Source organism: Piliocolobus tephrosceles, chromosome 17 (assembly GCF_002776525.5).
Source record: "Piliocolobus tephrosceles isolate RC106 chromosome 17, ASM277652v3, whole genome shotgun sequence".
Classification (NCBI taxonomy): Eukaryota; Metazoa; Chordata; class Mammalia; order Primates; family Cercopithecidae; genus Piliocolobus; species Piliocolobus tephrosceles.
In genome coordinates this window covers 73,928,662-73,940,199 of record NC_045450.1, presented here as the reverse complement: position 1 = coordinate 73,940,199, position 11,538 = coordinate 73,928,662, and the positions used below count along the sequence as shown (strand labels likewise).

At 49.7% G+C, this 11,538-nt stretch overlaps 1 protein-coding gene across 7 annotated transcripts in view; it reads right to left on the bottom strand.

The window, feature by feature from the left end:
• Positions 1 to 3,963: 3,963 nt before the first annotated feature.
• Positions 3,964 to 11,538, bottom strand: part of ZNF778 (zinc finger protein 778) — an 11,630-nt gene continuing 4,055 nt past the window's right edge. For 2 of the 7 annotated variants that reach the window (XM_023229008.1, XM_023229009.1), the window contains exons 3-7: positions 11,237 to 11,328; positions 10,150 to 10,276; positions 8,844 to 8,921; positions 7,624 to 7,700; positions 3,964 to 6,227 (exon numbers count right to left, since the gene is read on the bottom strand). In XM_023229008.1, the coding sequence (XP_023084776.1) occupies positions 4,356 to 6,227; positions 7,624 to 7,700; positions 8,844 to 8,921; positions 10,150 to 10,276; positions 11,237 to 11,328 (2,246 nt within the window). In that variant the 3' untranslated portion in view covers positions 3,964 to 4,355. The remainder of the gene's footprint in view (positions 6,228 to 7,623; positions 7,701 to 8,843; positions 8,922 to 10,149; positions 10,277 to 11,236; positions 11,329 to 11,538) is intronic. The other 5 variants (XM_023229010.1, XR_002735102.2, XR_002735103.1 and 2 more) reach the window with 5 other exon arrangements.

Here is an 11,538-nt window from a genome sequence, read left to right as displayed (position 1 = left end):
AAATACTGGCTTGGTGTGGTAGTTAGAAAAAGGAAGTGGCTGGAAATAAGTACTTGCAATGGTTGATTTGCATATGCAGTGCGAGCTGATTTGCATATGCAGTGCAAGTTATGTTGCATATGCAGTGTGAGTTAAGTTGTACATGCAGTGTCGATTTGCATATGCAGTGAGTTGAGTTGCATATGCAGTGAGTTGAGTTGCATATGCACTGCATGTTCCCAGCAAGTTGTTTACCATCTTTAGGAATGATCTAGCCCTGGGAGGGTCGGTCTAGCCCCCACAGCAACACCCCAGGATGAAAATGTATCCTAATTAAAAAAAAATAGAACACAATTAATACAATTGGTCCTTTAATGTTTTACCTTACGCTGAGGAACCCTCAGACATCAGGAGTGGAGATTTTCACACAGGAGAGTGTAAGTTGCCCTAAGTGGCATAGAACACGTTCTGGGAGTGAGGAGGAGAAACACAGGTATCTGCACAAGCAGTACTTGCAGTCCTGCCCATAACCAGGTTTTCCATCATGTGTGGTGTCTTACTCTGTCTGCATTGCTATGTATCTGACGCTGGGTAACTTAGAAAGAGGCTTATTTGGCTCATGGTTCTGCAGGCTGTACAAGCATGGCACTGGCATCCAACCTGCTTCTGGTGAGGACTACCTGCTGTGTCAAACAGGGCAGAGAAGGTCGGGGCAGTGAGCCAAACCCGAGGGTCGGTGTGGCTTTATCACCACCGTGCTCCTGGTAACTAATGCATTCCCCTACGAACCAATCCAGGCTTGAGAGAGCAAGAACGAATGGTATCCAACCATTCAGGAGGGTGCCTCCACGACCCAAACCCCCACCAGGCCTCCTCCCAGCACTGCCACACTGAGAGTCAAAGCTCAACATGAGACTTGGTGAGGACAAGCCAATCGCATCCACATCACAGCATATGGTATTACTCAAGAAAATCACTTCAAAATGTTGGGGGTCGAATGATAAAATCCTTGAGGAGTTATAAAGCTGATAAAGGGATGAGTTTGACAATGATCAGGGTGGCAGGTCTGTAGTTCTGCTGCAGGAGGGTATGAAGTGAACAGTTAGAATGTGTAAAGAGGAGGCTCTGTGTGAAGCCAAGTCAAGGGAGTAAGGAGATGAGACGGAAAGCTACAGGGGAGGAGAAGGCACTGGGCAGACGGTGGCCTCCCCAGAGGCTGATAGGAGGCAGGTGCCTCCTGGTGAAACAAAAAAAAATTTGTTATCAATTATCAAGACTAACTCCTAACAGATTTTCTCACAGGCAAGAGGTGCAGGGCTGTAGGTTCTGACTGAGATTACACCAGGATCGCAGGTTAGCGGACAGCAAGCTCAGCTCATCACAGAATCTCAAATATCGAATTTGCGCCTTAGGAACACCAGTCCATGGGCATCGCTGCTGAGGAGGTTCTGGAGAAGTGTGTAAAGTCACCTCCAGTGAAGGGAGGGGGAGTCATCTTAACGAGGTCTAGGCTGGGGTGACGTCTCCACCACCAGTGGGCATATCAGGCAGGGGGGCGTCTGGGCTGCCGCCTGCTCAGGATGCTGTCACTCGGAGTCCGAGCACCAGGATGATGCAGATGTGGCATCACCTGTGACCCACACGTGCTGGACTCAGACACAGTGAGTCAGTTCCAGCGGAGACCTGCAGGACTTATTTCCGCCAACCAGGATGGCATCTGAGACCAGTCCAGGAGCCGCTACAACCCCAGACGGTGGTTCACACTAATCTGATGACCTTTAGTGTCGCTGCCAATAAGTAAAGGTGGCAAGAGATGAGCTAAATAGTCACACTCAATCCCACAAGAGAAACATTGCATGACCCACTCCTCTCCACAACAAACACATAACATGAAGCTGCACAGGTCTGTCCATTCAGGATTTCAAACGCATAATAACATGAAGGTGCACGAGTCTGTCCATCCAAGATTTCAAACACGTAACATGAAGGTGCACGGGTCTATCCAGGATTTCAAACACGTAATAACATGAAGGTGCACGGGTCTGTCCATCCAGGATTTCATTATTATTATTTTTTTTTTTTTGAGACGGAGTCTCGCTCTGTCGCCCGGGCTGGAGTGCAGTGGCCAGATCTCAGCTCACTGCAAGCTCCACCTCCCGGGTTTACGCCATTCTCCGGCTCAGCCTCCCGAGTAGCTGGGACTACAGGTGCCTGCCAACTCGCCTGGCTCGTTTTTTTTATTTTTTAGTAGAGACGGGGTTTCACAGTGTTAGCCAGGATGGTCTCGATCTCCTGACCTCGTGATCCGCCCGTCTCGGCCTCCCAAAGTGCTGGGATTACAGGCTTGAGCCACCGCGCCCGGCCCATCCAGGATTTCAAACACGTACTGTGAAGGTGCACGGGTCTGTCCATCCAGGATTTCAAACACATAATAACACGAAGATGCACGAGTCCGTCCATCCAAGATTTCAAACACGTAACATGAAGGTGCACGGGTCTGTCCATCCAGGATTTCAAACACGTAATAACATGAAGGTGCACGGGTCTGTCCATCCAGGATTTCAAACACGTACTGTGAAGGTGTACAGGTCTGTCTATCCAGGATTTCAAACACGTAACATCAAGGCACATGGGTCTGTCCATCCAGGATTTCTTTTTTTTTTTTTTTTTTTGAGACAGAGTCTCGCTCTGCTGCCCAGGCTGGAGTGCAGTGGCCGGATCTCAGCTCACTGCAAGCTCCGCCTCCTGGGTTTACGCCATTCTCCTGCCTCAGCCTCCTGAGTAGCTGGGACTACAGGAGCCCGCCACGTCGCCCAGCTAGTTTTTTTTTGTATTTTTTAGAAGAGACGGGGTTTCACCATGTTAGCCAGGATGGTCTCGATCTCCTGACCTTGTGATCTGCCCGTCTCGGCTTCCCAAAGTGCTGGGATTACAGGCTTGAGCCACTGCACCCGGCCCCATCCAGGATTTCAAACACGTAACATGAAGGTGCACAGGTCTGTCTGTCCAGGACTTACTGTTCACCTCGCTGTAGACTACTTTATACCGTGGGGGTTCAACACCACAGAAACAGTCACCAAGCAGCTGCTGCCCTGATGGCCACAAAAAACCTAACCCAAGATTGCTGCAGTCAGAGGACACACATTCGTGTCACGGACACGGAGGCCTTGCTCTGCTGCTGGGTGTGTTTAAGGGCCTCATCCAGGAAGTGCCAGTGACAGTGCCAAGCGCCGTGGAACATCAGGACCAGCCATGTCCCTGGTCTGTTCTCATGGTACACAAAGGGGCAGCACACACAAGCGGCTCCTGCCCTAGAACTGCCGGATTGCAGCAGCTGCCAGGACTGCTCTGCGTGCTATGAAGAGGATGTGGAGGTCAACAGGGACACTCAGGGCTCTCACCCATCCGGCACTGTCTGAGGTACAGGAATTCCCTCCTCCCCACGTGGGCGGGGGTGGTTCTCCCTCCACGGCCATGAAACGGGCATCTCACGGCACTGACCTCGCCCCTCTCCACTCTGCCCCTCTTTGCCCCCTTTTGTTTTATCTGAAGGGATCAGGTATGGGAGAGGAACAAGGGCATTTTCATAAAATGCAGACCTGTGTTATGCCCCACCTTGGCCAGTGTGGGATCCTACAGGTGGGTCATGCCTAAGAGCAAGACTAACCAACCACAGCCTACACTGCTCACGCAGGACCACATCTGGATCTTAAGACTAACCAACCACAGCCTATGCTGCTCACACAGGATCACATCTGAGTCCTCCAGGCCCACTCTTAGGCAGGCTGCAACTCGGACAGTATAGCAATCAGACTGGAGGATTTCTACAGGGAACACTCCTCACTCCAAGAATGATCAGTGCAGCATCATACACGTTCAAAATACGTCTACAGAACCCCTAAAAAGACGTGTCTCTGTTAGCCCACAAGGTTTTAGGACACGGGGAAGTGATTCCCATCTTCTGTACATTCATAACACCTCAAGTGTCAATCACCTTGTTTACTAAAGATTGAGGAACGATGTCATGTAAAGAACGACCTCCCAACAATTCTCACCCTCCTCAGGTTTTTCTCCACTGTGAGATCGCGAGGGATCATCAAAGTACTGGGCAGAGCAGCAACTGCGCTGCTACGTATCACAGGCCAGTAAGGTTCTCCCCGCTGGATACCTTCCATATTTAGCAAGACCTGAGGGCACACTGAGGCCTTCTCTGTGTCTGCTGCTGCGGGCTCCAGGGTGAGTTCCTGCCTGCCGGGCTGTGATGAGATGCTGAGGGCCTGGCCACATTCCCCAAGTGATGGGCATCGGAGAGCGAGAGGCCTTTCATGTCTTCGACGTGAACGAGTGCAGCTGACGGCTTCCCCGCCTTCCTTACATTAGTAAGGTTTCTCATCAGTGTGGATTTGAGCGTGATGGTTAAGGCATGAGGAATTTTTAAAAGATTTTCCACAGTCCTTACATACAAAAAGCTGCTCTTCAGTGTAAGTTTTTAAATGTTCTTTTAGTAGATAAAACCTACTGTATGCTTTCCCACATTCCTTACATTTATAGGCTTTCTGCCCAGTGTGAATTCTTCTGTGTTTACGCAGGTGAGAGGAGGCACGGAAGGCTTTCCCACACTCGCTACATATATAAGGTTTCTCTCCTGTGTGAGTCCTTCTGTGTTCGATAAGGTGTGAGGAGGAAGCAAAGGCTTTCCCACACTCCTTACATACGTAGGGTTTCTCTCCAGTGTGGGTTCTTACGTGCACGATAAGGTGTGAGGACGTGGTGAAGGCCTTTCCGCATACTCTACATTCGTAAGGCTTCTCTCCAGTGTGAGTTCGTATGTGCTCAGTGAGGCTCGAAGAAACAGTGAACGTTTTCCCACAGTGCTCACATTCATAAGGTTTTATTCCAGTGTGAATCTGAATGTGCTTATTCAGGCACGAGGAGTTTCTGAAGGATTTCCCGCATACCATACACATGAAAGGCTTCTCCTCTGTGTGAGTTTTCACATGTTCATTTAGCAGATACGCCCTATTGTAGGCTTTCCCGCAGGCCTTACACTCATAGGGCTTCTCCCCGGTGTGCGTCCGCGTATGTTTGGTGAGGCCGGAGCGCCCCGTGAAGGCTTTGCCACATTGCTTACATTCGTAGGGTTTCTCTCCAGTGTGGATTCTCGCATGTTCAGTCAGGCTTGAAGAAACAGTGAAGGATTTCCCACAATCTTTACACTCATAGGGTTTCTCTCCAGTGTGAGTCCTCACGTGCTCGGTAAGGCCTGAGGACGTACAGAAGGCTTTCCCACAGTCCTCACACGTGTACGGCTTCTCGCCCGTGTGTGTCCGTACGTGTCTAGTAAGGCCACAGCGCACGGCGAAGGCCTTCCCACAGTAGCTACATGTATAGGGTTTTATTCCAGTGTGAATTCGAACATGATTATTAAGGCAGGAGGAATTTCTAAAATATTTTCCACAAAACACACATGCAAAGGGCTTCTCCCTCATGCGAGTTTTCACATGTTCATTCAGTAGATAAAACCCACTGCAGGCTTTCCCACCGTCCTTCCATTCATAGAGCTTCTTTCCAGGGCGAGTGTGGACGTGTTTAGAAAGACCTGAGCATCTAGTGAAGGTTTTTCCACATGCGGTACATTCACAGGGCTTCTCTGCAGCATCAATTCTTACAAGTGGAGTCAGGCTGGAAGCAACAGGGGAGGCTTTTCCACGTTCTTCCAATTCACAGGGCTTCTCCCCAGTGTGGACTCGCATGTGACTAGTAAGGCAGGCAGTGTGTCTAAAGGCCTTCCCACATTCCCTGCATACGTGGGGGCTCCCGATAGCATGCATTTCGACAGGCGTGGCACAGCCTGTGGAGTGAGGGAGAGCCTTCCCACGCTGCTTCCATTTCCAGGTTCCTTCTCCACCGTGAGTTCCCACACGTGCCCGAGGGTAGGGCTGACTGGGGGCTGCTTCCCCACAGTCACTGCAGTCACGAGGCTTGTCCCAAGTGCATGTTTGCTGGTAAACAACATCTGGAGTAGGGCTAAAGGCTTTTCCACACTGATCCAACACAGAAAACTGCTCTCCGATTTTGAACAAAGTTTTCTGGCATGGAATAAAAAAGTCTTTTTTGTAATGATTAGACACACAACTGTCTCCTGTACTTTGAGTTCTCACGTGTGTGCTGAGGCCTGAGTGTTCACCGAGAGCTTCTCCACACTGCATGCGGTCACAGAGCTGCCCTCCATTGTGGCTTCTTGCCTGCTGGTGGAGAATGAGTGGCGGTCAGGGGATTGCTGAGGCTTATTCATAGATCTCACCCAGCTGAAGACAGAGTATGACGATGACAATTACGATTTTTGCCATTTTCATAACATGCATGCAGCTCCTGCCCTGTAGATGTCTTTCAAGTCAAATGAGGAGCGCAACTACAAGAATCCTGTGCCATCAGGATGGGCGCGGTAGCTCATGCCTGCAATCCCAGCACTTTGGGAGGCTGAGGCGGGTGGATCACCTCAGGTCAGGAGTTCAAGACCAGCCTGACCAACGTGGAGAAACCCTGTCCCTATTAAAAATACAAAATTAACTGGGTTTGGTGGCACATGCCTGTAATCCCAGCTACTCAGGAGGCTTAGGCAGGAGAATGGCTTGAACCAGGGAGGCAGAGGTTGCAGTGAGCTGAGATCGTGCCACTGCACTCCAACCTGGGCAACAAGAGCAAAACTCCATCTCAAAAAAGAAAGAATTGGCCGGGAGCAGTGGCTCACACCTGTAATCCCAGCACTTTGGGAGGCTGAGGTGGGAGGATCACAAGGTCAAGAGATCGAGACCATCCTGGCCAAAATGGTCAAACCCTGTCTCTACTAAAAATACAAAAATTAGCTGGGCGTGGTGGCACACGCCTCTAGTTCCGTTCCAGCTACTTGGGAGGCTGAGGCAGAAGAATCACTTGAACCGGGGAAGTGGAGCTTGCAGTGAGCCGAGATCATGCCATTGCACTCCAGCCTGGCGACAGAGTGAGACTTCATCTCAAAAAAAATAAAATAAAATAAAAGGAATCCTGTGCCACCTGCTCTAACTTTGAAAAGTCTGTGCTCGGCCGGGCGTGGTGGCTCAAGCCTGTAATCCCAGCACTTTGGGTGGCCGAGACGGGCGGATCACGAGGTCAGGAGATCGAGACCATCCTGGCTATCACAGTGAAACCCCGTCTCTACTAAAAATACAAAAACTAGCCGGGCGAGGTGGCGGGCGCCTGTAGTCCCAGCTACTCAAGAGGCTGAGGCAGGAGAATGGCGTAAACCCAGGAGGCGGAGCTTGCAGTGAGCTGAGATCCGGCCACTGCACTCCAGTCTGGGCCACAGAGCGAGACTCTGCCTCAAAAAAAAAAAAAAAAAAAAAAAAAAGAAAAGTCTGTGCTCACGAAACAGCTCTGCAATCTCAATACCTCGTCACGTGTGCTGACGCGTGTCTGAAGCACCAAGTTTCAAGACAGGATGAGGCCCTCCCAAATTCCACACATTCAGAGTGTTCTCTACAGACAACACCCACCTGAGTGAATCCTGCTTCTCTATATTCTCTCAATTTTGCTTATTTTCTACAGTGGAATTGCCATATCTTTCATGAGTGTGATAAATAAAAAAATCTCTCCTGTTAATTTTACCGTTTGTGTCTCATTTGATGTTCTGAACCAAGATCTATCCTGCCGAAGTGCTGGCCCTTTAGTTTTAAATCGCCATTCTGAAAAGAAAAAAAAAAAAAAAAGACCTAAAAATGATCAAACTCATTGTTATTTGTTTTCATATAAGACATGGCAAAAAAAATAAAGCAAAGATAGATTGGAGGAGTTTGGCTATGTGTAAAATTTGGCATCATAAGAACTGGGAGTCATCATTTAGAAGATTTAAAAATACATTTGGTCTGTAAAAAACAAATGTGATGGTGAACAGAAACAATATTATCAATGAAAGAAAGCAGGAAAGATCTGGACAAAGAGCATACATTAAAAACACAAACTCGGCTGGGTGTGGTGGCTCACGCCTGTAATCCCAACACTTTGGGAGGCCAAGGTGGGTGGATCACGAGGTCAGGAGTTCGAGACTAGCCTGACCAACATGGTGAAACCTCGTCACTACCAAAAATACAAAAATTAGGCCGGGCGCGGTGGCTCAAGCCTGTAATCCCAGCACTTTGGGAGGCCGAGACGGGCGGATCACGAGGTCAGGAAATTGAGACCATCCTGGCTAACATGGTGAAAGCCCGTCTCTACTAAAAAATACAAAAAACTAGCCAGGCGAGGTGGTGGGCGCCTGTAGTCCCAGGAGGAGACTGTAGTCCCAGGCAGGAGAAGGGCATGAATCCAGGAGGCGGAGCTTGCAGTGAGCTGAGATCTGGCCACTGCACTCCAGCCTGGGTGACAGAGCACGACTCCATCTCAAAAAAAAAAAACCAACAAAAAACAAAACAAACAAGCAAAAAAATTAGCCGGGTGTGGTGGCATACGCCTGTAATCCCAGCTACTCGGGAGGTGAGACAGAAGAACTGTGTGAACCCAGGAGGCAGAGTTTGCAGTGAGCCGAAATTGTGCCACTACACTCCAGCCTGGGCAACAGAGCAAGACTCCATCTCAAACAAAACAAAACAAAACACCACAATCTCAAAGAACAAAAGAGCAGGGTTTTTTTTTTTTTTTTTTTTTTGTGACACAGAGAGTCTTGCTCTCTCTCCCCAGAACTTTTCAGTCCAATGGCCTCATGTTCTGTGCCAGAATGCATCTTAAAACGTACGCTCACGATCCTCCCACAGCCACCAAACTCGACACTCCGGATCCTCCCGCAGCTGCTAAACTTGACATCGACCAGGGTGCTCTTCACACTCACTCACCTTGGAGAACTCGTCTCTGCCCTGCCCTCAACTCCTCTTCCAGCCAACAGATCGCACTGGGTTTGAACAGGTCCCGTCCTGTACACAGGGAAAGAGACACCAGTGGAAGAGGCTCAGGCAGCGGATGACAAACCTACCCATGAAACAGGAACTACATTTCCTTGGTTTTTGTTTTTGTTTTTGTTTTTTTTTGAGATGGAGTCTCGCTCGGTCCCCCAGGCTGGAGTGCAGTGGCACAATCTCAGCTCACAGAAAGCTCCGCCTCTTGGGTTCAAGCGATTCTCCCGCCTCAGCCTCCCGAGTAGCTAGGACTACAGGCGCCCGCCACCACATCCGGCTAATTTTTTGTAGTTTTAGTAGAGAAGATGGGGATTCACCGTGTTAGTCAGGATGGTCTCAATCTCCTGACCTCGTGATCCTCCCGCCCTGGCCTGTCAGAGTGCTGGGATCACAGCCCTGAGCCACTGTGACCAGTCTCCCAGAGTGCTGGAATGATAGCCCTGAGCCACCACGCCCAGCCTCCCAGAGTGCTGGGATTACAGGCATAAGCCACTGCACCCGGCCTCCCAGAGTGCTGGAATCACAGCCCTGAGCCACCGCGTTCAGCCTCCCAAAGTGCTGGGATTACAGGCGTTTGAGTCACCGCGTCCAGCCTCCCAAAGTGCTGGGATTACAGGCATGAGCCATTGCACCCGGCCAGGAACTACATTATTTTATTTTATTTTTGTGAGAGGAAGTCTCGCTCTGTCACCCAGGCTGGAGTGCAGTGGCATGCCAGGAACTACATTTCTAAAGAATGCAGTGAAATTGTTTCGAAGGAGCTCGAAGTGCAAGTACTCCATCTTTCTGTGCCCCAAAGAAACTGGTTTATCTCTGATCCCTGAAGCCCACATTCAGGCTTAAATATACATGTAAAAACCATTAAGACTTCTATTCAAACAGGAAATAATAGAAGTGCAAAAAGAGATCTTTATTCGCTTGGGAAACTACTACCCAGTGGTTCTCAGCGTTAGAGTGAGTCAGCATCACAGGGAGGGCTTGTTAAAGCAGAGATGACAGGCCCCCCCCAACAGACATTCTGATCCAACGTGTCCCAGGTGCGGCCTGAGAATGCACGTTTCTAGATGAGTGATGGTGATGCTACTGACCCCAGGACCACATTCTGGAAACGACCACACTAGCATCAAGCCCATTATATCTGTTACTTCCCACGGTACTCGGCTTTGCCGTCAACAATCCTGGAACACAGTAAGGACATATCATGTATCAGCTCCACAGAAGTTGCAAAGAACGGTGGCAGCCTCACCTACTGAGGCCAGGTTCTCGTAGTTTTCCAGCATCACGTCTCTGTAGAGGTCTCTCTGAGATGGGTCCAGTAAAGTCCATTCCTCCTGGGTGAAGTCCACAGCCACGTCGTCAAAGGTCACTGAGTCCTAAATCATCACACATGATGGTTGAAGCCACTCAACGTGTCCATCAGTGTTCACTGGAGAATGAGGAAACGGGGCCCTACGCCTACATGGGACTGTGAGGTCTGCTCCTGTCTACCCCATGGCCCAGCAGTCCTGGGAACCCTTCTCTGCCCACACACACACACTGTCAATCTCCTCTGGTCATACGGCCCGAACGGCACCTCCAATATGTGAACTTCTCTCACCCACTCACTGGACGCTCCTCTCGCCTTATGTCTCCTGAGCACATGACAAACAAGTGACAACTCGTGATGTGGAAATAAGTTCCCAGAGAGGACACTCTCCCCTTCCTTACTATGTGTCAGAGCACTCAGCAAAATAAGAAGCATGCATTTGGCACAACGGTCAAAATAATGAGTAACGCTGAGGCTAGGCACAGTGGCACAAGCCTATAATCCCAGCACTTTGGGAGGCCAAGGTGGGTGGATCACCTGAGATCAGGAGTTTAAGACCAGCCTGGCCAACATGGCAAAACTCCATCTCTACTAAAAGTACAAAAATTAGCCAGGCGTGGTGGCAGGCACTTGTAATCCCAGCTACCTGGGACGCTGAGGTAGGAGAATTGCTTGAACCTGGGAGGCGGAGATTGCAGTGAGCCGAGATTACGTCAGTGTTCTCCAGCCTGGGCAACAAAACGAGACTCCATCTCAAAAAAAAAAAAACAGTAACACTGAAATACGGGAGGATTTTCACAGTCACACCTGACCAGCCAGCTCTTCTCCCTGCGGGCTCAACTAGGAACTGGGTCCTTGAGTGAGGCTGTGGAGATAAATCTGCTCAGACAGAAACCTGTCTATCTGCTGAATACCAGTATGCTATTTTTAGAAAAATACAGTTGGGCATACCTGGTAACAATGTATCATCAAAATACAGTTGGGCATACCTGGTAACAATATATCAGAAAAATACAGTTGGGCATACCTGGTAACAATGTATCAGCCAGCCAGCCACCATCCCCTCTGCCTGTGTCTGTTCTTCATGAAGGCAGACTGAGTCCCTAGAAACGTGACCTCCTGAAAAACAAAGAAGGCAAGAAGGCATGAGAACCCAGAGCTGACCCTAATGCCATGCTCACGGACCTGGAAGTCGTTCCATCCTAGCGGGAAATTCCCGTGTACTGCTGCACACTCGGGAAAAGACACACACACACACACAGATATACAGCGCCTCAGGAAAACACACACACAGCCATACGATGCCTCAGGAAAACACACACACACACA